General features: G+C 47.4%; 1 protein-coding gene across 2 annotated transcripts in view; it reads left to right on the forward strand.

The window, feature by feature from the left end:
• The window catches only part of cfap299 (cilia and flagella associated protein 299), a 338,696-nt gene that overhangs the window by 115,544 nt on the left and 196,007 nt on the right, over positions 1 to 27,145 (forward strand). For both annotated transcript variants that reach the window (XM_055911115.1, XM_055911116.1), the window contains exon 3: positions 1,761 to 1,851. In XM_055911115.1, coding sequence (XP_055767090.1) covers positions 1,761 to 1,851 — 91 coding nt within the window. The remainder of the gene's footprint in view (positions 1 to 1,760; positions 1,852 to 27,145) is intronic.

Here is a 27,145-nt window from a genome sequence, read left to right on the forward strand (position 1 = left end):
TTTATGTTGTGTTGTCGTGTCTCTCTTGTGATGTGTGTTTTGTCCTAGATTTGTATTGTATTTTTAATCTCAGCCCCCGTCTCCGCAGGAGCCCTTTTGGTAGGCCGTCATTGTAAATAATAATTTATTCTTAACTGACTTGACTAGTTAAATCAAGGTTAAATACATAAAACATTTAAAAAGGGGATATTCAGCGTCTGCCTTTTTTCTACCAATCGATGCCCTTCGTTGTGAGGCATTGGAAAACCTCCCTGGTCTTTGTGGTTGAATCTGTGTTTGAAATTCCCTGCTCGACTGAGGGACCTTACAGATTATTGTATGTGTGGGGTACAGAGATCAGGTAGTCATTCAAAAATCATCTTAAACACTATTATTGAACACAGAGTTCAACGCAAATGATTATGTGACTCGTTAAGCACATTGTTACTCCTGAATATATGTGTTCTTGCCATCACAAAGGGGTCGAATTGACTCAAGACATTTCAGCCTAAAAAATGTTTTACATTTAAAAAATGTTCAGCAAACAAAATTTCACTTTGACATTATGCGGTATTATGTGACTCCAAATCTACATTTCAGGCTGTAACACAACAAAATGTGGAAAACAACAAGGAGAGAATATGCTTTCTGAAGACACTGATATTACGGTTAAAACAAATGTCATGTGAAAACCTTTTGCTGTCTAAATGTCTTTTCTCGCTGGGGAGAAACCTGGTTAGTACCAACTAACTGCAAAGAGTCCCTTGGAAAAGGGTTAGACCTATCTCATAGATTCTGCTTGAAAACATGTCCAAGTGGTACCCATTTGAGCTTAAAGAGGCAATTAGCAGGTGAAACAATAACACAGGCACCAACCTGCGCCTGTCGGTAAAAAGCTGAGGGATTGGGCCTGGAGAAATGCAACTGCTCTCAAATTGACAGACAGCGTGTTACGAATCCCGCCGAGGATGGTGACTCTTCCCGTTCGGGCGGCGCTCGGCGGTCGTCGTCTCCGGTCTACTAGCTGCCACCGATCCCCTTTTCTGTTTTCTTTTGAGTTTGGTCTAATTGGTTTCACCTGTTGTGTGTTTAGGGTGGTATTTAAACCCAGTTGGCCCGCCCACTTTTGTCTCGGTTTGTTATTCTGTTTGTGTTGGTGATGTTTTTATTAGTGTTTTTATTATAGTGGATTCGGTCCTGATTTATGTTGGACAGTAATTTTGACGCGCCCGTTGTTGTGTGGCGTAGCCGCTTCGGAGATTATTTCTGGGTGAAATAATACATTTCCACTTGCACATTATTACCCTGCTCTCTGCACCTGACTCCTTCATTTTCACCATCGGAATTGTGACACAGAGCTATGGATGCAAGGACATGACTCTCCATGATATTAAAATGATAGTTTTAACCATGTCGGGTTTGTTTACATTAAACCTTGTTGACAAACATTGGAGTAAAACAAGCTGATATTCTGGGTTCTGATTGGGTACTACAGCTGAACTAAAGTCATGAGGTATTTTTATAAGTTATATTCTTCAAGAATCTACAGCTACATATTAATTTATAACTCCACAAAATGGATGTAGCACCTGCAGATGGTCCCTTTAATGCAGAGATTATTGGCTAATTATTGAAATGCAGAGATTATTGGCTAATTATTGCTATGCAGAGATTGTACAAAGCTTCAATAAAGTCCCTTTATTAAACAACCTACAAAACAGTTTTGTTCTTTCTACATTTAAAGAAACATTTCAAAACTATTTCCATGTTTTATTTTCCAGGACACTGGCAAGTGTGGGAAAAGAGCTGAAGGATAACTTCCTGAAAGCACTGGCGGAGCGAGAGGAGGCCAACCGCAGTGGGAAAATGACTGTGAGTAGAGTACATTATTACAACACTAAATGAGCTTTTCCCCCCAAAAACATACCTCTACCATTCCATTAGGAGTTAGGATCTGGAGGGAACAGAATATACATTCTGCCAGGTTCAGTGGAACCCCAACCCTTTCACTTCCTCTCTCCTCCCTCCATCTCCTTCCTCCCTCTCCTCCCTCCCTCTCCTCCCTCCCTCCCTCTCCTCCCTCCCTTTCCTCCCTCCATCTCCTTCCTCCCATCTCCTCTGGAGCTTGTCCTTTTGACCTTCTCTCCAGTTCACCACCCAGTTAGTGTACCAACCCTTCACTCCCTCTCCTCCCTCTCCTCCCTCCCTCCCTCTCCTCCCTCCCTCTCCTCCCTCCCTCTCCTCCCTCTCCTCCCTCCATCTCCTCTGGAGCTGGTCCTCCCAGCCTTTTGACCTTCTCTCCAGTTCACCACCCAGTTAGTGTACCAACCCTTCACTCCCTCTCCTCCCTCTCCTCCCTCTCCTCCCTCCCTCCCTCCCTCCCTCCCTCCCTCCCTCCCTCTCCTCCCTCTCCATCTCCTCTGGAGCTGGTCCTCCCAGCCTTTTGACCTTCTCTCCAGTTCACCACCCAGTTAGTGTACCAACCCTTCACTCCCTCTCCTCCCTCTCCTCCCTCCCTCTCCTCCCTCCATCTCCTTCCTCCCTCTCCTTCCCCACTCCCTCTCCTCCCTCTCCTCCCTCCCTCTCCTCCCTCCCTCCCTCCCTCGCTCTCCTCCCTCCATCTCCTCTGGAGCTGGTCCTCCCAGCCTTTTGACCTTCTCTCCAGTTCACCACCCAGTTAGTGTACCAACCCTTCACTCCCTCTCCTCCCTCTCCTCCCTCCCTCTCCTCCCTCTCCTCCCTCCCTCTCCTCACTCCCTCTCCTCCCTCTCCTCACTCCTTCTCCTCCCTCTCCTCCCTCCCTCTCCTCCCATCTCCTCTGGAGCTGGTCCTCCCAGCCTTTTGACCTTCTCTCCAGTTCACCACCCAGTTAGTGTACCAACCCTTCACTCCCTCTCCTCCCTCTCCTCCCTCCCTCTCCTCCCTCCATCTCCTTCCTCCCTCTCCTTCCTCACTCCCTCTCCTCCCTCCCTCTCCTCCCTCTCCTCCCTCCCTCTCCTCCCTCCCTCTCCTCCCATCTCCTCTGGAGCTGGTCCTCCCAGCCTTTTGACCTTCTCTCCAGTTCACCACCCAGTTAGTGTACCAACCCTTCACTCCCTCTCCTCCCTCTCCTCCCTCCCTCCCTCCCTCTCCTTCCTTCCTCCCTCCCTCTCCTCCCTCCCTCTCCTCCCTCCCTCTCCTCCCTCCCTCTCCTCCCATCTCCTCTGGAGCTGGTCCTCCCAGCCTTTTGACCTTCTCTCCAGTTCACCACCCAGTTAGTGTACCAACCCTTCACTCCCTCTCCTCCCTCTCCTTCCTCCCTCTCCTCCCTCTCCTTCCTCCCTCTCCTCCCTCCCTCTCCTCCCTCTCCTTCCTCCCTCTCCTCCCTCTCCTTCCTCCCTCTCCTCCCTCTCCTTCCTCCCTCCCTCTCCTCCCATCTCCTCTGGAGCTTGTCCTTTTGACCTTCTCTCTAGTTCACCACCCAGTTAGTGTACCAACCCTTCACTCCCTCTCCTCCCTCTCCTTCCTCCCTCTCCTCCCTTTCCTTCCTCCCTCTCCTCCCTCTCCTTCCTCCCTCCCTCTCCTCCCATCTCCTCTGGAGCTGGTCCTTTTGATCTTCTCTCCAGTTCACCACCCAGCTAGTGTACCAACCCCTACCCTCACCGCCCTGGCTATGCTATCTAGAACATAACAACAATATGCATTAGATATTGCCCATTAGATATTTAAGACCCTTAGCAGTGGTATATTGGCCATGTATCACACACCTTATTGCTATTATAACCCGTTACCAACGTAATTAGTAAAAAATAAGTGTTTTGTCATACCCGTGGTATACAGTCTGATATACCATGGCTGTCAGCCAAATCAGCATTCAGGGCTCGAACCACCCAGTCTATAATGCCCATTAGATATTGCTCATGTCGTTTATAATTCAAAGCCTCCCCAGGGTTCTCCAACAGCTTCTTCACATGTCCCCAGGTTTCTCCAACAGCTTCTTCACATGTCCCCAGGGTTCTCCAACAGCTTCTTTACACGTCCCCAGGGTTCTCCAACAGCTTCTTCACATGTCCCCAGGGTTCTCCAACAGCTTCTTTACACGTCCCCAGGGTTCTCCAACAGCTTCTTCACATGTCCCCAGGGTTCTCCAACAGCTTCTTCACATGTCCCCAGGGTTCTCCAACAGCTTCTTCACACGTCCCCAGGGTTCTCCAACAGCTTCTTCACACGTCCACAGGGTTCTCCAACAGATTCTTCACATGTCCCCAGGGTTCTCCAACAGCTTCTTCACATGTCCCCAGGGTTCTCCAACAGCTTCTTCACATGTCCCCAGGGTTCTCCAACAGCTTCTTCACATGTCCACCAGGGTTCTCCAACAGCTTAGAATTGCAAGGGGAGAGTGTTTGCTGTTGAGTGTACAAAACATTAAGAACACCTGCTCTTTCCATGACATGGACTGACCAGGGGAATCCAGGTGAACGCTTTAATCCCTTATTGATGTCACTTGTTAAATCCACTTCAGTCAGTGTAGATGAAGGGGAGGAGACCTGGTTAAAGAAGGATTTTTAAGCCTTGAGACAATTGAGACATGGATTGTGTGTGTCATTCAGAGGTTGTGAACGGGCAAGACTAAAGATTGTAGTGTCTTTGAACAGGGTATAGTAGTATTAGGAATATTAGGAAGGTGTTATTTATACACTCAGTGTGTATAGGAACAGATGTGTTGATGTCTTTACCATTGGGTTGTCTTGTCGCCTCCTTCGCCCATGAACCCCTATTGGCTTTATATCCCTATGGGCCCTGGTCCAACCCTATTGGCTTTATATCCCTATGGGCCCTGGTCAAACCCTATTGGCTTTATATCCCTATAGGCCCTGGTCCAACCCTAGTGGCTTTATATCCCTATGGGCCCTGGTCCAACCCTATTGGCTTTATATCCCTATGGGCCCTGGTCCAACCCTATTGGCTTTATATCCCTATGGGCCCTGGTCAAACCCTATTGGCTTTATATCCCTAAAGGCCCTGGTCCAACCCTATTGGCTTTATATCCCTATGGGCCCTGGTCAAACCCTATTGGCTTTATATCCCTATGGGCCCTGGTCCAACCCTATTGGCTTTATATCCCTATGGGTCCTGGTCAAACCCTATTGGCTTTATATCCCTATGGGTCCTGGTCCAACCCTATTGGCTTTATATCCCTATGGGCCCTGGTCAAACCCTATTGGCTTTATATCCCTATGGGCCCTGGTCAAAAGTAGGGCACTGTTTAGGGAATATGGTGTAATTTGGGACAGGGTGAGGGCTTGAACCACCAGACACCCACTTGTTGTAAACAAGTTCTCTTTGTAAACAGTAAATAATCACTCTCCCTCTCTCTACCTCTCTCTACCTCTACCCCTCTCTCTCTCTCTCGCTCTCTACCTCACTCTCTCTCTACCTCTCTCCCTCTCTCTACCTCTCTCTACCTCACTCTACCTCACTCTCTCTCTACCTCACTCTCTCTCTACCTCTCTCCTCTCTCTCCCTCTCTGCCTCCCGGAACTTTTCGACCTGTGTTTTAGACCAGGCAGGTATATGGACGTGGTTACAGCGCGTTCCTTTTCAAGATATTTAAATAAACCACTGTAGCTGACTGAAATAAAAGCTGTGAATCAAGCACTGTCAAATGGACCTCTTCCTGTGTTTAGAAAAGAGTCAACAACATTATTATGCTGACATGTCCCCCCTCCCCCTTCTAATTTCTCCCTCCGAAGTGCTTCCTCAAGCACTGTCAAATGGACCTCTTCCTGTCCCTCTGATGAAAAACGGCTCTGGGAAAGGGTTTATTTTCCTCCAACCCCCCTCTCTGTTTTAAAATCAGACCCACATTTGAGCACGTAATACCTTTTCTCTTGGAAACTGCCTGAGTAACAGGTCAAGCTGCCTGAGTAACAGGTCAAGCTGCCTGAGTAACAGGCCAAGCTGCCTGAGTAACAGGTCAAACTGCCTGAGTAACAGGTCAAACTGCCTGAGTAACAGGTCAAACTGCCTGAGTAACAGGTCACACTGCCTGAGTAACAGGTCAAACTGCCTGAGTAACAGGTCAAACTGCCTGAGTAACAGGTCAAGCTGCCTGAGTAACAGGTCAAGCTGCCTGAGTAACAGGCCAAGCTGCCTGAGTAACAGGTCACACTTCCTGAGTAACAGGTCAAGCTGCCTGAGTAACAGGTCAAGCTGCCTGAGTAACAGGTCAAACTGCCTGAGTAACAGGTCAAACTGCCTGAGTAGCAGGCCAAGCTGCCTGAGTAACAGGTCAAGCTGCCTGAGTAACAGGTCAAACTGCCTTAGTAACAGGTCAAACTGCCTGAGTAACAGGTCACGCTGTCTGAGTAACAGGTCAAACTGCCTGAGTAAAAGGTCAAACTGCCTGAGTAAAAGGTCAAACTGCCCGAGTAACAGGTCAAACAGCCCGAGTAACAGGTCAAACAGCCCGAGTAACAGGTCAAACTGCCCGAGTAACAGGTCAAACTGCCTGAGTAACAGGTCAAACTGCCCGAGTAACAGGTCAAGCTGCCTGAGTAACAGGCCAAACTGCCTGAGTAACAGGTCAAACTGCCTGAGTAACAGGTCAAACTGCCTGAGTAATAGGTCAAACTGCCTGAGTAACAGGTCAAGCTGCCTGAGTAACAGGTCAAACTGCCTGAGTAACAGGTCAAGCTGCCTGAGTAACAGGCCAAACTGCCTGAGTAACAGGCCAAGCTGCCTGAGTAACAGGCCAAGCTGCCTGAGTAACAGGTCAAACTGCCTGAGTAACAGGTCAAACTGCCTGAGTAACAGGTCAAACTGCCTGAGTAACAGGTCAAACTGCCTGAGTAACAGGCCAAGCTGCCTGAGTAACAGGTCAAGCTGCCTGAGTAACAGGTCAAACTGCCTGAGTAACAGGTCAAACTGCTTGAGTAACAGGTCACGCTGTCTGAGTAACAGGTCAAACTGCCTGAGTAAAAGGTCAAACTGCCTGAGTAACAGGTCAAACTGCCTGAGTAACAGGTCAAACTGCCTGAGTAACAGGTCAAACTGCCTGAGTAACAGGCCAAGCTGCCTGAGTAACAGGTCAAGCTGCCTGAGTAACAGGTCAAACTGCCTGAGTAACAGGTCAAACTGCTTGAGTAACAGGTCACGCTGTCTGAGTAACAGGTCAAACTGCCTGAGTAAAAGGTCAAACTGCCCGAGTAACAGGTCAAACTGCCCGAGTAACAGGTCAAACTGCCCGAGTAACAGGTCAAACTGCCCGAGTAACAGCCAAGCTGCCTGAGTAACAGGTCAAACTGCCTGAGTAACAGGTCAAACTGCCTGAGTAACAGGTCAAGCTGCCTGAGTAACAGGTCAAACTGCCTGAGTAACAGGCCAAACTGCCTGAGTAACAGGTCAAGCTGCCTGAGTAACAGGTCAAGCTGCCTGAGTAACAGGTCAAGCTGCCTGAGTAACAGGTCAAACTGCCTGAGTAACAGGCCAAACTGCCTGAGTAACAGGTCAAACTGCCCGAGTAACAGGTCAAACTGCCCGAGTAACAGGTCAAACTGCCCGAGTAACAGGTCAAACTGCCTGAGTAACAGGTCACACTGCCTGAGTAACAGGTCACGCTGCCTGAGTAACAGGTCAAACTGCCTGAGTAACAGGTCAAACTGCCTGAGTAACAGGTCAAACTGCCTGAGTAACAGGTCAAACTGCCTGAGTAACAGGTCAAACTGCCTGAGTAACAGGTCAAACTGCCTGAGTAACAGGTCAAACTGCCTGAGTAACAGGTCACACTGCCTGAGTAACAGGTCACACTGCCTGAGTAACAGGTCAAGCTGCCTGAGTAACAGGTCAAGCTGCCTGAGTAACAGGTCAAACTGCCTGAGTAACAGGTCAAACTGCCTGAGTAACAGGTCAAACTGCCCGAGTAACAGGTCAAACTGCCCGAGTAACAGCCAAGCTGCCCGAGTAACGGGTCAAACTGCCTGAGTAACAGGTCAAACTGCCTGAGTAACAGGCCAAACTGCCTGAGTAACAGGCCAAACTGCCTGAGTAACAGGTCAAGCTGCCTGAGTAACAGGTCAAACTGCCTGAGTAACAGGCCAAACTGCCTGAGTAACAGGCCAAGCTGCCTGAGTAACAGGTCAAGCTGCCTGAGTAACAGGTCAAGCTGCCTGAGTAACAGGTCAAACTGCCTGAGTAACAGGTCAAGCTGCCTGAGTAACAGGTCAAGCTGCCTGAGTAACAGGTCAAGCTGCCTGAGTAACAGGTCAAACTGCCTGAGTAACAGGTCACACTGCCTGAGTAACAGGTCAAACTGCCTGAGTAACAGGTCAAACTGCCTGAGTAACAGGTCAAACTGCCTGAGTAACAGGTCAAGCTGCCTGAGTAACAGGTCAAACTGCCTGAGTAACAGGTCAAGCTGCCTGAGTAACAGGTCAAACTGCCTGAGTAACAGGTCAAACTGCCTGAGTAACAGGTCAAACTGCCTGAGTAACAGGTCAAACTGCCTGAGTAACAGGTCAAACTGCCTGAGTAACAGGTCAAGCTGCCTGAGTAACAGGTCAAACTGCCTGAGTAACAGGTCAAGCTGCCTGAGTAACAGGTCAAACTGCCTGAGTAACAGGTCAAACTGCCTGAGTAACAGGTCAAACTGCCTGAGTAACAGGTCAAACTGCCTGAGTAACAGGTCAAACTGCCTGAGTAACAGGTCAAACTGCCTGGCCCCTCTTGTATGTTTATATCACCTACATTCCAGCCAGTATTTATTTACCCATGTGTGGCGAGATATCCTGGATGTTGCTTCATAAAGGACCATACACTCTCTTTATTGATTGGTAGTTTTTAACTAGCTTTGGATAATGTCATATTTAATGTCATGACCTTTATACATATATGGCCTAGATCTTTATAAAAGTATAATTGGGTTGAAAAAAAATGAAATACTGTTTGTCTACAAAACACTGTTTATATCAAGTCAACCATCTATGGTTTTGTTTCAACGGGTCCCTGCCTCCATTATAAAACGGGTCCCTGCCTCCATTATAAAACTGGTCCCTGCCTCCATTATAAAACTGGTCCCTGCCTCCATTATAAAACTGGTCCCTGCCTCCATTATAAAACTGGTCCCTGCCTCCATTATAAAACTGGTCCCTGCCTCCATTATAAAACTGGTTCCTGCCTCCATTATAAAACTGGTCCCTGCCTCCATTATAAAACTGGTCCCTGCCTCCATTATAAAACTGGTCCCTGCCTCCATTATAAAACTGGTCCCTGCCTCCATTATAAAACGGGTCCCTGCCTCCATTATAAAACTGGTCCCTGCCTCCATTATAAAACGGGTCCCTGCCTCCATTATAAAACGGGTCCCTGCCTCCATTATAAAACGGGTCCCTGCCTCCATTATAAAACTGGTCCCTGCCTCCATTATAAAACTGGTCCCTGCCTCCATTATAAAACTGGTCCCTGCCTCCATTATAAAACTGGTCCCTGCCTCCATTATAAAACTGGTCCCTGCCTCCATTATAAAACTGGTCCCTGCCTCCATTATAAAACTGGTCCCTGCCTCCATTATAAAACGGGTCCCTGCCTCCATTATAAAAACAGGCCGGTTGTTATAGCTGTCAAATATGTCTGATATGAGTTGAATTTACACCATTTTGCTCAGTGTAATAACCAGTGAACCATATCAAGTCCCTCTACCTTGCACACAGACTGGTAGATTTGAAATGTGCCAACGTTCAACAGGCTTTTATTGGACATTAAATGGGCTATTGACTTCTCTGTTCGAAATCGAAAATTAAGTTTCTGCAGTGACCTGTGGTTATTTCCAATATACTGTAACTGAACATAGGAGTTTACCGTGTGTCTTAAAACAGGCTGTTTTAAAGCATGACACTATTATCAAATGGTTAAACATTTCCCTCGTAGGAGTTGGCCTATAAGAGATAAGGCCTAAATTAAACTGTTTCTTACAGAAGAAATATGAAAAGCATATGTCTAACCATGGTAGCAATTGAAAGGGAATAGTTTGGAGATGTCGTGTCTTTGGCATCATTAAACTGAAGACTGTTATTTTATCAAATCAATTCTCTGTAATTATTATTACGTGATTATTCTAATCATGTAAATGTAATTAACTAGGAAGTCGGGGCACCAAGGAAAATATTCAGATTACAAAGTTATAATTTTCCTAATACAACTTTTCAGATATTTTAATCTGATAATTTAGTCTTCTAATTAATTAATTATTCTTTACCTCACGTTAGTCTCATTCCAAACGTCGTAAATTGTTGGTTATCTGCAGTCTTCACTATGAATCATCCATACATCAATTGTCTTACAATCATTTATTTATTTATTAACTAACTAAATAATCACAGAAATGCACACACAAACAGTAGAGATGGTTACAAGGAAATGATAGGGGATGTGCCCTAGTGGGCTAAACCGGCATGGCGGCTTGTTAGACAAAGGGACTGAGAAGGGCGCGAAAGATAAGACACTACAAAGTTGATAATTATAACAACTGAAATGCTAATCCTTTGCACATGAACGCTCACTCATTCGGGAATAATTGCAATCAATATATATATTTACGCTCCGTGTGTCATCGTGATCTCCGTTGGAATTGTCTGTCTTTCTGTTGGAAGTTCATACGCCTGTCTTTCGTGGTTAGAATGGAGAGTCCCATTCAGAAATGTCCTTATAGAGTACATGTTTCGGCAGTTGTTGGCCTTCGATTTCATTGGTATAGAATTCCAGGCTGCAGACTAGTATCAAAGATTTGCTCTTATTCTGTCGGTATCGATAGTCTCAGAGTTTAACCACGTGGTATGGTTAAGAATTCAGCAATCTACTCAAACCTTAGCCCTCTGGGTTATCAAGGTAAGCTGGTCTAAAGGGAATTCCTCCCGGTGGGGGTTATATTCGTAACAGCAGAAAGGGGCTGTCCCATGATGCCAGATCAATGTCTGTGCTCATGGTGCGGGCCAATGATTTAGTTAACCTTTTCTCAATAGGGGGTGCTGTTTGCACTTTGTAATAATTTCGTTCCCAAATTAAACTGCCTCGTACTCAATTCTTGCTCGTACAATATGCATATTATTATTACTATTGGATAGAAAACACTCTCTAGTTTCTAAAACCGTTTGAATTATATCTGTGAGTAAAACAGAACTCGAGTTGGAGCAATTTTCCTATGAGGAAGTGAGAAATCTGAAATCTGCAGGCTGTTCTGAGGTCGGTTTATTAATCTGCCTGTCTTCTATTGGTTGAGATGCACTGCATACGCCTTCCCCTGGATGTCAGCGAATAGTGAGAATTGAAATGGAGTTGCTAGGCAGATCTGAGGCCTTATAAATGGGCTGGCAACGTGGGGTCCTCCCTTTCTTCTCTTCGCCATGACGCAAGACAGACCTCAGGATGGCGTTCTAGAAAGCTCCCGTTATAGCCCTTAGATATATCCGGCTCTGATTTTATTCGATTTAGGTGTTAAAAACATCATAATGTTGTTATTTTAAACCGAGTTATATCAGTTTATATCAGTATATTGCGATTTTCGGATATTTATTTGTGCTGCGTTCTAGTGAGTTGGGCACGTCTGGCCCACATGGCTTATGTTTACTGCTAATCCCAACGTTGAAGGCGACAATCTACAACCGAGCAACGATTATTTTGGAAAAAGGACACCTTGCCCAAGATTCTGATGGGAGCTCATCAAAAAGTAAGGACTATTTATGATGTTAATTCGTTGTTCTGTTGAAAAATGTAAAACTCATATTCTGCCATTCATTTTGGTGCGGTCTCGCTTTAACGCACGATGTATGTCGTAGTAACGTTAATTTTAAATATCTAACACAGCGATTGCATTAAGAACTAATGTATCTTTCAATTGCTGTCCAACCTGTATTTTTTAGTCAAGTTTAAATTTAGTTACTGATTAGATTAGGTGCCTCTCCCAAGATTTCTCCCGACATATTGTTGGCAGCTTGGCTACTATTCTCATTGTATAACCACGATTTGTACCGCTAAATATGCAAATTTTCGAACAAACTCTATATGTATTGCGTAATATGATGTTATAGGACTGTCATCTGAAGAAGTTTGAGAAGGTTAGTGAAAACATTTATATATTTTGCTGGTTTATTCGTTATCGCTATTGTTGGCTTGAATCAATGCTGTTGTGTGGTTGGCTATTGTAGTAAGCTAATATAATGCTATATTGTGTTTTCGCTGTAAAACACTTAAAAAATCTGAAATATTGGCAGGATTCACAAGATCTTTGTCTTTCATTTGCTGTATGCTGTGTATTTTTCATAAATGATTTATGATGAGTATTTAGGTAATTCACGTTGGTCTCTGTAGTTATTCTAGTTGCTTTGGTGAGAGTTGTGATGGTGGCTGAATTCCCCCAAAATACAGATTGAGATTTTCACACCAAGTCCAATGTGTTTTTCATTTTACTTTTCAGAAAAATGTGCATAAAATCACCAACGCTGCTTCTGTCATTCACAGTGGCAACACAATGTTCAAAATGGCTGCAGTAATGAGAAAAATCATATACTAGTTGAAAAATAATATGCTACTGAAAATGTTACGCTAGGATATTCATCCTATAGAGGGATTCATGAAAAGAGCTTGGCTGTGTTTCGTTCAGTTTCACCCCCATTTAATAAGAAAGAAAACACAAAACTGGCACCTGTCATCATTTCTCGCACATACGCTGACCATCGTGACGCTACCTGCCTACAGGTTTCTACCTGATTAAAGAGATGGAAGTCCAGACAGGAAACGGACAAGGAGTGAACTCATACATGAACACCCGCCCACCTAAAAGGAACAACCAATCAAAGCCATCTGCCGCGAATCTCACACAAACACATTTCTCCTTTCCCAAAAATGTATTAAAACCTTGCCTTGGCATCAAATACTTTATGTAGGATATCAAAAATGAATCTACATTATAGGATAAATCAATGTAGCCTATCATATAAATCACAGAGGAAAGTTTTAAGGGGGAGATATACACTGAGTATAGAAAACGTTAAAAACCTGAATTCAAAACATTTATTTGATAGATTTTTTTTACACACAATACCCCATAATGACAAAGTGAAAACATGTTTTTAGAAAATGTTGCAAATTTATTTAAAATTAATACATAAATATCACATTTATATAAGTATTCACACCCCTGATTTAATACATGTTATAATCACCTTTTGGCAGCGATTACAGCTGGGAGTCTTTCTGGGTAAGTCTCTATGAGCTTTGAGTCTTTCTGGGTAAGTCTCTATGAGCTTTGCACACCTGGATTGTACAATATTTGCACATTATTCTTACAAATATTTGTTTAAGCTCTGTCACATTGTTGACCATTTTCATGTCTTGCCATACATTCTCAAGTTGATTCAAGTCAAAACTGTAACTCGGCCACTGAGGAAAATTCAACCCCCCCCCCCCCTCCATTCACCAGGGGTCGATATTCAGAGTATTCTACCCCCCTCCATTCACCAGGGGTCGATATTCAGAGTATTCTACCCCCCCCCCTCCATTCACCAGGGGTCGATATTCAGAGTATTCTACTACCCCCCCCATTCACCAGGGGTCGATATTCAGAGTATTTCTCCCCCCCTCCATTCACCAGGGGTCGATATTCAGAGTATTCTACCCCCCCCCCCTCCATTCACCAGGGGTCGATATTCAGAGTATTCTACCCCCCCTCCATTCACCAGGGGTCGATATTTAGAGTATTCTACCCCCCTCCATTCACCAGGGGTCGATATTCAGAGTATTCTACCCCCCCCCCCCCTCCATTCACCAGGGGTCGATATTCAGAGTATTCTACCCCCCCCCCCCTCCATTCACCAGGGGTCGATATTCAGAGTATTCTACCCCCCCCCATTCACCAGGGGTCGATATTCAGAGTATTCTACCCCCCCCCATTCACCAGGCGTCGATATTCAGGGTATTCAACCCCCCCCCCCCCCCCATTCACCAGGGGTCGATATTCAGAGTGTTCAACCCCCCCCCCCCCCCCCCCTCCATTCACCAGGGGTCTATATTCAGAGTATTCTACCCCCCCCTCCATTCACCAGGGGTCGATATTCAGAGTATTCTACCCCCCCTCCATTCACCAGGGGTCGATATTCAGAGTATTCTACCCCCCCCCCATTCACCAGGGGTCGATATTCAGAGTATTCTACCCCCCCCCCCTCCATTCACCAGGGGTCGATATTCAGAGTATTCTACCCCCCCTCCATTCACCAGGGGTCGATATTCAGAGTATTCTACCCCCCCTCCATTCACCAGGGGTCGATATTCAGAGTATTCTACCCCCCCCTCCATTCACCAGGGGTCGATATTCAGAGTATTCTACCCCCCTCCATTCACCAGGGGTCGATATTCAGAGTATTCTACCCCCCTCCATTCACCAGGGGTCGATATTCAGAGTATTCTACCCCCCTCCATTCACCAGGGGTCAATATTCAGAGTATTCTACCCCCCTCCATTCACCAGGGGTCGATATTCAGAGTATTCTACCCCCCCCCCATTCACCAGGGGTCGATATTCAGAGTATTCTACCCCCCCTCCATTCACCAGGGGTCGATATTCAGAGTATTCTACCCCCCCTCCATTCACCAGGGGTCGATATTCAGAGTATTCTACCCCCCCCCTCCATTCACCAGGGGTCGATATTCAGAGTATTCTACCCCCCCCCCCATTCACCAGGGGTCGATATTCAGAGTATTCTACCCCCCCTCCATTCACCAGGGGTCGATATTCAGAGTATTCTACCCCCCCCCTCCATTCACCAGGGGTCGATATTCAGAGTATTCTACCCCCCCCCTCCATTCACCAGGGGTCGATATTCAGAGTATTCTACCCCCCCTCCATTCACCAGGGGTCGATATTCAGAGTATTCTACCCCCCCCCTCCATTCACCAGGGGTCGATATTCAGAGTATTCTACCCCCCTCCATTCACCAGGGGTCGATATTCAGAGTATTCTACCCCCCTCCATTCACCAGGGGTCGATATTCAGAGTATTCTACCCCCCTCCATTCACCAGGGGTCGATATTCAGAGTATTCTACCCCCCCCCCCCTCCATTCACCAGGGGTCGATATTCAGAGTATTCTACCCCCCCCCCCCCCCCCCCCCCCCCCTCCATTCATCAGGGGTCGATATTCAGAGTATTCTACCCCCCTCCATTCACCAGGGGTCGATATTCAGAGTATTCATCCCCCCCCCCCTCCATTCACCAGGGGTCGATATTCAGAGTATTCTACCCCCCCCTCCATTCACCAGGGGTCGATATTCAGAGTATTCTACCCCCCCCCCCCCCTCCATTCACCAGGGGTCGATATTCAGAGTATTCTACCCCCCTCCATTCACCAGGGGTCGATATTCAGAGTATTCTACCCCCCCATTCACCAGGGGTCGATATTCAGAGTATTCTACCCCCCCCCCCCCTCCATTCACCAGGGGTCGATATTCAGAGTATTCTACCACCCCCCTCCATTCACCAGGGGTCGATATTCAGAGTATTCTACCCCCCCCCCCCTCCATTCACCAGGGGTCGATATTCAGAGTATTCTACCCCCCCCCCCTCCATTCACCAGGGGTCGATATTCAGAGTATTCTACCCCCCCCCTCCATTCACCAGGGGTCGATATTCAGAGTATTCTACCCCCCCTCCATTCACCAGGGGTCGATATTCAGAGTATTCTATCCCCCCCCATTCACCAGGGGTCGATATTCAGAGTATTCTACCCCCCCCCCCCCCTCCATTCACCAGGGGTCGATATTCAGAGTATTCTACCCCCCCCCCCTCCATTCACCAGGGGTCGATATTCAGAGTATTCTACCCCCCCCCATTCACCAGGGGTCGATATTCAGAGTATTCTACCCCCCCCATTCACCAGGGGTCGATATTCAGAGTATTCTACCCCCCTCCATTCACCAGGGGTCGATATTCAGAGTATTCTACCCCCCTCCATTCACCAGGGGTCGATATTCAGAGTATTCTACCCCCCCCATTCACCAGGGGTCGATATTCAGAGTATTCTACCCCCCCTCCATTCACCAGGGGTCGATATTCAGAGTATTCAACCCCCCTCCATTCACCAGGGGTCGATATTCAGAGTATTCTACCCCCCCTCCATTCACCAGGGGTCGATATTCAGAGTATTCTACCCCCCTCCATTCACCAGGGGTTGATATTCAGAGTATTCTACCCCCCCCTCCATTCACCAGGGGTTGATATTCAGAGTATTCTACCCCCCCCCCCCCCTCCATTCACCAGGGGTCGATATTCATAGTATTCTACCCCCCCCCCATTCACCAGGGGTCGATATTCAGAGTATTCTACCCCCCCCCCCCCTCCATTCACCAGGGGTCAATATTCAGAGTATTCTACCCCCCTCCATTCACCAGGGGTCGATATTCAGAGTATTCTACCCCCCCTCCATTCACCAGGGGTCGATATTCAGAGTATTCTACCCCCCCCCATTCACCAGGGGTCGATATTCAGAGTATTCAACCCCCCTCCATTCACCAGGGGTCGATATTCAGAGTATTCTACCCCCCCCCCCTCCATTCACCAGGGGTCGATATTCAGAGTATTCTACCCCCCCCCCCTCCATTCACCAGGGGTCGATATTTAGAGTATTCTACCCCCCTCCATTCACCAGGGGTCGATATTCAGAGTATTCTACCCCCCTCCATTCACCAGGGGTCGATATTCAGAGTATTCTACCCCCCTCCATTCACCAGGGGTCGATATTTAGAGTATTCTACCCCCCTCCATTCACCAGGGGTCGATATTTAGAGTATTCTACCCCCCTCCATTCACCAGGGGTCGATATTCAGAGTATTCTACCCCCCCCCTCCATTCACCAGGGGTCGATATTTAGAGTATTCTACCCCCCTCCATTCACCAGGGGTCGATATTCAGAGTATTCTACCCCCCCCCCTCCATTCACCAGGGGTCGATATTCAGAGTATTCTACCCCCCCCCCCCATTCACCAGGGGTCGATATTCAGAGTATTCTACCCCCCCCCCATTCACCAGGGGTCGATATTTAGAGTATTCTACCCCCCCTCCATTCACCAGGGGTCGATATTCAGAGTATTCTACCCCCCTCCATTCACCAGGGGTCGATATTCAGAGTATTCTACCCCCCCCCCCCCCCCATTCACCAGGGGTCGATATTCAGAGTATTCTACCCCCCTCCATTCACCAGGGGTCGATATTCAGAGTATTCTACCCCCCTCCATTCACCAGGGGTCGATATTTAGAGTATTCTACCCCCCTCCATTCACCAGGGGTCGATATTCAGAGTATTCTATCCCCCCCCCTCCATTCACCAGGGGTCGATATTCAGAGTATTCTACCCCCCCCCCCATTCACCAGGGGTCGATATTCAGAGTATTCTACCCCCCCCCCATTCACCAGGGGTCGATATTTAGAGTATTCTACCCCCCCTCCATTCACCAGGGGTCGATATTCAGAGTATTCTACCCCCCTCCATTCACCAGGGGTCGATATTCAGAGTATTCTACCCCCCTCCATTCACCAGGGGTCGATATTCAGAGTATTCTACCCCCCCTCCATTCACCAGGGGTCGATATTCAGAGTATTCTACCCCCCTCCATTCACCAGGGGTCGATATTCAGAGTATTCAACCCCCCTCCATTCACCAGGGGTCGATATTCAGAGTATTCTACCCCCCCCCCCCTCCATTCACCAGGGGTCGATATTCAGAGTATTCTACCCCCCTCCATTCACCAGGGGTCGATATTCAGAGTATTCTACCCCCCCCCTCCATTCACCAGGGGTCGATATTCAGAGTATTCTACCCCCCCCCCCCCCATTCACCAGGGGTCGATATTCAGAGTGTTCTACCCCCCCCCATTCACCAGGGGTCGATATTCAGAGTATTCTACCCCCCCCCCCTCCATTCACCAGGGGTCGATATTCAGAGTATTCTACCCCCCCCATTCACCAGGGGTCGATATTCAGAGTATTCTACCCCCCCCATTCACCAGGGGTCGATATTCAGAGTATTCTACCCCCCCCCCCCCCCCTCCATTCACCAGGGGTCGATATTCAGAGTATTCTACCCCCCCCTCCATTCACCAGGGGTTGATATTCAGACTATTCTACCCCCCCCCCCCATTCACCAGGGGTCGATATTCAGAGTATTCTCCCCCCCCCCCCCCCCTCCATTCACCAGGGGTCGATATTCAGAGTATTCTACCCCCCCCCATTCACCAGGGGTCGATATTCAGAGTATTCTACCCCTCCCCCCTCCATTTACCAGGGGTCGATATTCAGAGTATTCTACCCCCCCCCCCCCCCCTCCATTCACCAGGGGTCGATATTCAGAGTATTCTACCCCCCCCCCATTCACCAGGGGTCGATATTCAGAGTATTCTACCCCCCCCCCCCCCCTCCATTCACCAGGGGTCGATATTCAGAGTATTCTACCCCCCCCCCCCATTCACCAGGGGTCGATATTCAGAGTATTCTACCCCCCCCCATTCACCAGGGGTCGATTTTCAGAGTATTCTACCCCCCCCCCCCCATTCACCAGGGGTCGATTTTCAGAGTATGCCATCTTTGAAGTCAGGTTGAAATGACACCCGTCACTTACAACACGTTCTAGTGGCTCCTCCATCTTTCTTTCCCTCTCCAGTCTCCACAGAAGGCATTACAGAGATTGATCGTGGACATGGGTCTTAAAGAAAGTCCCGTCTTGCCTTAGTGAGCAGTTTCTAAATGTACCCCCTCACCTGCCTGTTGTTTACCCCCTGGGCTGAGGCAGACATAGAGGCAGCCCCTGGGCTGAGGCAGACAGAGAGGCAGCCCCGGGAACCTCAGCGGGATGCATTCCTTACAAATTGGGTGCAAAATAATAACTATTCTCTACTCTACTCTGCTCTACTCTACTCAGCTCTACTCTACTCTACTCTACTCTGCTCTACTCTGCTCTACTCTACTCTACTCTACTCTACTCTACTCTACTCTACTCTGCTCTACTCTGCTCTACTCTACTCTACTCTACTCTACTCTGCTCTACTCTACTCTGCTCTACTCTACCGTACTCTACTCTACTCTGCTCTACTCTACTCTGTTCTGCTCTACTCTACTCTACTCTACTCTACTCTACTATACTCTACTCTGCTCTGCCTGCTCTACTCTACTATACTCTACTCTGTTCTGCTCTACTCTACCGTACTCTACTCTACTCTGCTCTACTCTACTCTACTCTACTATGCTCTACTCTACTCTGCTCTGCCTGCTCTACTCTACTATACTCTGCTCTGCTCTACTCTGCTCTACTCTACTCTACTCTACTATACTCTGCTCTACTCTACTCTGCTCTACTATACTCTACTATACCCTACTCTACTCTACTCTGCTCTACTATACTCTACTATACCCTACTCTGCCTGCTCTACTCTACCGTACTCTACTCTACTCTGCTCTACTCTACTCTGCTCTACTCTACTATACTCTACTCTACTCTGCTCTACTATACTCTACTATACTCTGCTCTGCCTGCTCTACTCTACTCTACTCTACTCTACTCTGCTCTGCTCTGCTCTACTCTACTCTGCTCTGCCTACTCTACTCTACTCTGCTCTACTCTGCTCTACTATGTTCTGCTCTACTCTACTCTACTCTACTCTACTCTGCTCTACTCTGCTCTACTCTACTCTACTCTACTCTGCTCTGCTCTACTCTACTCTACTCTACTCTACTCTACTCTGCTCTGCCTGCTCTACTCTGCTCTACTCTACTCTACTCTACTCTACTCTACTCTGCTCTGGCTGCTCTACTCTGCTCTACTCTACTCTACTCTACTCTACTCTGCCTACTCTACTCTACTCTACTCTGCTCGACTCTACTCTGCTCGACTCTACTCTGCTCTACTCTACTCTGCTCTACTCTACTCTACTCTGCTCTGCTCTACTCTACTCTGCTCTACTCTACTCTGCTCTACTGTAGTCTACTCTACTCTGCTCTGCTCTACTCTACTCTACTCTACTCTACTCTGCTCTACTCTGCCTACTCTACTCTACTCTACTGTAGTCTACTCTACTATACTCTACTCTACTTTACTCTACTGTAGTCTACTCTACTCTACTGTAGTCTAATCTACTCTACTCTACTCTACTGTAGTCTACTCTACTCTACTCTGCTCTGCTCTGCTCTACTCTGCCTGCTTTACTCTACTCTGCTCTACTCTACTCTACTCTGCTCTACTCTACTCTGCTCTGCTCTACTCTACTCTACTCTGCTCTACTCTGCTCTACTCTGCTCTACTCTACTCTGCTCTACTCTACTCTACTCTGCTCTACTGTAGTCTACTCTGCTCTACTCTACTCTACTCTAGTCTGCTCTACTCTGCTCTACTCTGCTCTGCTCTACTCTACTCTGCTCTACTCTGCCTACTCTACTCTACTCTACTCTACTCTACTGTAGTCTACTCTACTATACTCTACTCTACTATACTATACTCTACTCTACTCTACTCTACTCTACTGTAGTCTACTCTACTCTACTGTAGTCTACTCTACTCTACTGTTGTCTACTCTACTGTAGTCTACTCTACTCTACTCTACTCTGCTCTGCTCTGCTCTGCTCTACTCTGCCTGCTCTACTCTACTCTACTCTGCTCTACTCTACTCTACTCTACTCCACTCAACTGTAGTCTACTCTACTGTAGTCTACTGTAGTCTACTGTAGTCTACTCTACTATGCTCTACTCTGCTCTGCTCTGCTCTGCTCCAGTTGTTTTCCTTATATTTTCTTTATTTTTCTATGAACACCCAGCCGACTCTCTGGGCTGTTGAACCACTAGTCCTGGCATTATCTTTGTCATCAGCAGCAGAGCTCTCTAAAGCTTCTCTCTCTCTCAGCCTACGCTCTCTGCCTAGCCTGCATTGTGATCTTTATTCATCTCCCGGCCCTGTTGCGAAAGCCGTTCTGCTGCCAAAAGTCACACACAAACAAAAGGTGCACCTGGGCATCTTTGGGCGTTATTTACCCTGGCTAAGAAGTTACGTTTTTTTTAAATATCAAATCCAGGTCACAGCTGCTCAGGATGCCTGAGGCACTCCATTGTTGGAGGCAGGAGGAAGGACTCGCATCTGAAATTTGAATGTGTCCCACACTACCCCACTGCTGCACACCTCAGCCCACTCTAACCACCACCCACAACCCTCCACTCTCCCAGCCTTCCTTTTTCTCTTTGCGGTGGGTGGGTGTATGTGGGATGATTTGGGGTTGTCTGTTGTTAGGTCTAGAGTTGCACCATCTAACTAAAACACAGGCCATGATAGCAATGGTTCTCTGTTTTTTTTTTTTTAAATCTCAGTTTATTGTGTAGCTAAAGAACTTTTGAATGTCTCCGCTTGCATTTGTGAACGATGTCGGACATAGGGTTTCAAAATCATTACATTCACATTTAAGTCATCTAGCAGACGCTCTTATCCAGAGCGACTTACAAATACATACATTCATACTTTTTTGTACTGGTCCCCCGTGGGAATCGAACCCACAACCCTGGCGTTGCAAGCGCCATGCTCTACCAACTGAGCCACACGGGACTCAATCATTATGTTGAAGCGAAGTAAATGGTTGATTTGATCATTGTCTCGTCAAGCAGAGTATCTGGGCGTTGATGTAAACATTCTATGTGATACTGATCTCCTATAGTATGAAGCTGAATGCCCAAGTGAACCATTTGTTTACGTGCACTATTTTATAAAGTCAAAATTTAGAAGACAAAATGTAGTCCTATCTTCATTAAACGATACTAGATCTATTCTGCTTGTTGAGTAATAATCTTACCAATCACCATGTTGATACACAGTGTTCCCTAAAGGTATACCCACACCACAGATAGAATAAGACTGAGAGATACACAGTGTTCCCTAAAGGTATACCCACACCACAGATAGAATAAGACTGAGAGATACACAGTGTTCCCTAAAGGTATACCCACACCACAGATAGAATAAGACTGAGAGATACACAGTGTTCCCTAAAGGTATACCCACACCACAGATAGAATAAGACTGAGAGATACACAGTGTTCCCTAAAGGTATACCCACACCACAGATAGATTAAGACTGAGATACACAGTGTTCCCTAAAGGTATACCCACACCACAGATAGATTAAGACTGAGACACTACCTGGTGGGACTGGACTGGTTGATATATGGTGTCTACCTGGTGGGACTGGTTGATATATGGTGTCTACCTGGTGGGTCTGGACTGGTTGATATATGGTGTCTACCTGGTGGGACTGGTTGATATATGGTGTCTACCTGGTGGGACTGGTTGATATATGGTGTCTACCTGGTGGGACTGGTTGATATATGGTGTCTACCTGGTGGGACTGGTTGATATATGGTGTCTACTTGGTGGGTCTGGACTGGTTGATATATGGTGTCTACCTGGTGGGACTGGTTGATATATGGTGTCTACCTGGTGGGTCTGGTTGATATATGGTGTCTACCTGGTGGGACTGGTTGATATATGGTGGGTCTGGTTGATATATGGTGTCTACCTGGTGGGTCTGGTTGATATATGGTGTCTACCTGGTGGGTCTGGACTGGTTGATATATGGTGTCTACCTAGTGGGACTGGTTGATATATGGTGTCTACCTGGTGGGTCTGGTTGATATATGGTGTCTACCTGGTGGGACTGGTTGATATATGGTGTCTACCTGGTGGGTCTGGACTGGTTGATATATGGTGTCTACCTGGTGGGACTGGTTGATATATGGTGTCTACCTGGTGGGTCTGGACTGGTTGATATATGGTGTCTACCTGGTGGGACTGGTTGATATATGGTGTCTACCTGGTGGGTCTGGTTAATATATGGTGTCTACCTGGTGGGACTGGTTGATATATGGTGTCTACCTGGTGGGTCTGGTTGATATATGGTGTCTACCTGGTGGGACTGGTTGATATATGGTGTCTACCTGGTGGGACTGGACTGGTTGATATATGGTGTCTACCTGGTGGGTCTGGTTGATATATGGTGTCTACCTGGTGGGACTGGTTGATATATGGTGTCTACCTGGTGGGACTGGTTGATATATGGTGTCTACCTGGTGGGGCTGGTTGATATATGGTGTCTACCTGGTGGGACTGGTTGATATATGGTGTCTACCTGGTGGGTCTGGACTGGTTGATATATGGTGTCTACCTGGTGGGACTGGTTGATATATGGTGTCTACCTGGTGGGTCTGGACTGGTTGATATATGGTGTCTACCTGGTGGGACTGGTTGATATATGGTGTCTACCTGGTGGGTCTGGTTAATATATGGTGTCTACCTGGTGGGACTGGTTGATATATGGTGTCTACCTGGTAGGTCTGGTTGATATATGGTGTCTACCTGGTGGGACTGGTTGATATATGGTGTCTACCTGGTGGGACTGGACTGGTTGATATATGGTGTCTACCTGGTGGGTCTGGTTGATATATGGTGTCTACCTGGTGGGACTGGTTGATATATGGTGTCTACCTGGTGGGACTGGTTGATATATGGTGTCTACCTGGTGGGGCTGGTTGATATATGGTGTCTACCTGGTGGGACTGGTTGATATATGGTGTCTACCTGGTGGGACTGGTTGATATATGGTGTCTACCTATGGAGGGACTGGTTGATATATGGTGTCTACCTGGTGGGACTGGTTGATATATGGTGTCTACCTGGTGGGACTGGACTGGTTGATATATGGTGTCTACCTGGTGGGTCTGGTTGATATATGGTGTCTACCTATGGAGGGACTGGTTGATATATGGTGTCTACCTGGTGGGACTGTCCACCAGTCCAGTCCCACCAGGTAGACACCATATATCAACCAGTCCGACCAGGTAGACACCATATATCAACCAGTCCCTCCAGGTAGACACCATATATCAACCAGTCCCACCAGGTAGACACCATATATCAACCAGTCCCACCAGGTAGACACCATATATCAACCAGACCCACCAGGTAGACACCATATATCAACCAGTCCAGTCCCACCAGGTAGACACCATATATCAACCAGTCCAGTCCCACCAGGTAGACACCAAATATCAACCAGTCCAGTCCCACCAGGTAGACACCATATATCAACCAGTCCCACCAGGTAGACACCATACATCAACCAGACCCACCAGGTAGACACCATATATCAACCAGTCCCTCCAGGTAGACACCATATATCAACCAGTCCCACCAGGTAGACACCATATATCAACCAGACCCACCAGGTAGACACCATATATCAACCAGTCCCACCAGGTAGACACCATATATCAACCAGTCCCACCAGGTAGACACCATATATCAACCAGTCCCACCAGGTAGACACCATATATCAACCAGTCCAGTCCCTCCAGGTAGACACCATATATCAACCAGTCCCTCCAGGTAGACACCATATATCAACCAGTCCCACCAGGTAGACACCATATATCAACCAGTCCCACCAGGTAGACACCATATATCAACCAGTCCAGTCCCACCAGGTAGACACCATATATCAACCAGACCCACCAGGTAGACACCATATATCAACCAGACCCACCAGGTAGACACCATATATCAACCAGTCCAGTCCCACCAGGTAGACACCATATATCAACCAGTCCCACCAGGTAGACACCATATATCAACCAGACCCACCAGGTAGACACCATATATCAACCAGTCCAGACCCACCAGGTAGACACCATATATCAACCAGTCCCACCAGGTAGACACCATATATCAACCAGTCCCACCTGGTAAACACCATATATCAACCAGTCCCACCAGGTAGACACCATATATCAACCAGTCCCACCAGGTAGACACCATATATCAACCAGTCCCTCCATAGGTAGACACCATATATCAACCAGACCCACCAGGTAGACGCCATATATCAACCAGTCCCACCAGGTAGACACCATATATCAACCAGTCCCTCCATAGGTAGACACCATATATCAACCAGTCCAGTCCCACCAGGTAGACACCATATATCAACCAGACCCTCCGGGTAGACACCATATATCAACCAGTCCCACCAGGTAGACACCATATATCAACCAGTCCCACCAGGTAGACACCATATATCAACCAGTCCCACCAGGTAGACACCATATATCAACCAGTCCAGACCCACCAGGTAGACACCATATATCAACCAGTCCAGTCCCACCAAGTAGACACCATATATCAACCAGTCCCACCAGGTAGACACCATATATCAACCAGACCCACCAGGTAGACACCATATATCAACCAGTCCCACCAGGTAGACACCATATATCAACCAGTCCCACCAGGTAGACACCATATATCAACCAGTCCAGACCCACCAGGTAGACACTATATATCAACCAGTCCAGTCCCACCAGGTAGACACCATATATCAACCAGTCCCACCAGGTAGACACCATATATCAACCAGACCCACCAGGTAGACACCATATATCAACCAGTCCCACCAGGTAGACACCATATATCAACCAGTCCCACCAGGTAGACACCATATATCAACCAGTCCAGACCCACCAGGTAGACACCATATATCAACCAGTCCAGACCCACCAGGTAGACACCATATATCAACCAGTCCCACCAGGTAGACACCATATATCAACCAGTCCCTCCAGGTAGACACCATATATCAACCAGTCCCACCAGGTAGACACCATATATCAACCAGTCCCTCCAGGTAGACACCATATATCAACCAGACCCACCAGGTAGACACCATATATCAACCAGTCCCACCAGGTAGACACCGTATATCAACCAGTCCCACCAGGTAGACACCATATATCAACCAGTCCCACCAGGTAGACACCATAAATCAACCAGTCCAGTCCCTCCAGGTAGACACCATATATCAACCAGTCCCTCCAGGTAGACACCATATATCAACCAGTCCCTCCAGGTAGACACCATATATCAACCAGACCCACCAGGTAGACACCATATATCAACCAGTCCCACCAGGTAGACACCATATATCAACCAGTCCCACCAGGTAGACACCATATATCAACCAGTCCTACCAGGTAGACACCATATATCAACCAGTCCAGTCCCTCCAGGTAGACACCATATATCAACCAGTCCCTCCAGGTAGACACCATATATCAACCAGTCCCTCCAGGTAGACACCATATATCAACCAGTCCCACCAGGTAGACACCATATATCAACCAGTCCCTCCAGGTAGACACCATATATCAACCAGTCCCACCAGGTAGACACCATATATCAACCAGTCCCTCCAGGTAGACACCATATATCAACCAGTCCAGTCCCTCCAGGTAGACACCATATATCAACCAGTCCAGTCCCACCAAGTAGACACCATATATCAACCAGTCCAGTCCCACCAGGTAGACATCATATATCAACCAGTCCCACCAGGTAGACACCATATATCAACCAGACCCACCAGGTAGACACCATATATCAACCAGACCCACCAGGTATACACCATATATCAACCAGACCCACCAGGTAGACACCATATATCAACCAGTCCCACCAGGTAGACACCATATATCAACCAGTCCAGTCCCACCAGGTAGACACCATATATCAACCAGTCCAGACCCACCAGGTAGACACCATATATCAACCAGTCCAGTCCCACCAAGTAGACACCATATATCAACCAGTCCCACCAGGTAGACACCATATATCAACCAGACCCACCAGGTAGACACCATATATCAACCAGTCCAGACCCACCAGGTAGACACCATATATCAACCAGTCCAGTCCCACCAGGTAGACACCATATATCAACCAGTCCCACCAGGTAGACACCATATATCAACCAGACCCACCAGGTAGACACCATATATCAACCAGTCCCACCTATAGACACCATATATCAACCAGTCCCACCAGGTAGACACCATATATCAACCAGTCCAGTCCCACCAGGTAGACACCATATATCAACCAGTCCAGACCCACCAGGTAGACACCATATATCAACCAGTCCGGTCCCACCAGATAGACACAATATATCAACCAGTCCCTCCAGGTAGACACCATATATCAACCAGTCCCACCAGGTAGACACCATATATCAACCAGTCCAGTCCCACCAGGTAGACACCATATATCAACCAGTCCAGTCCCACCAGGTAGACA

This window comes from Salvelinus fontinalis, unplaced genomic scaffold, assembly GCF_029448725.1.
Source record: "Salvelinus fontinalis isolate EN_2023a unplaced genomic scaffold, ASM2944872v1 scaffold_0050, whole genome shotgun sequence".
Taxonomy (NCBI): Eukaryota; Metazoa; Chordata; class Actinopteri; order Salmoniformes; family Salmonidae; genus Salvelinus; species Salvelinus fontinalis.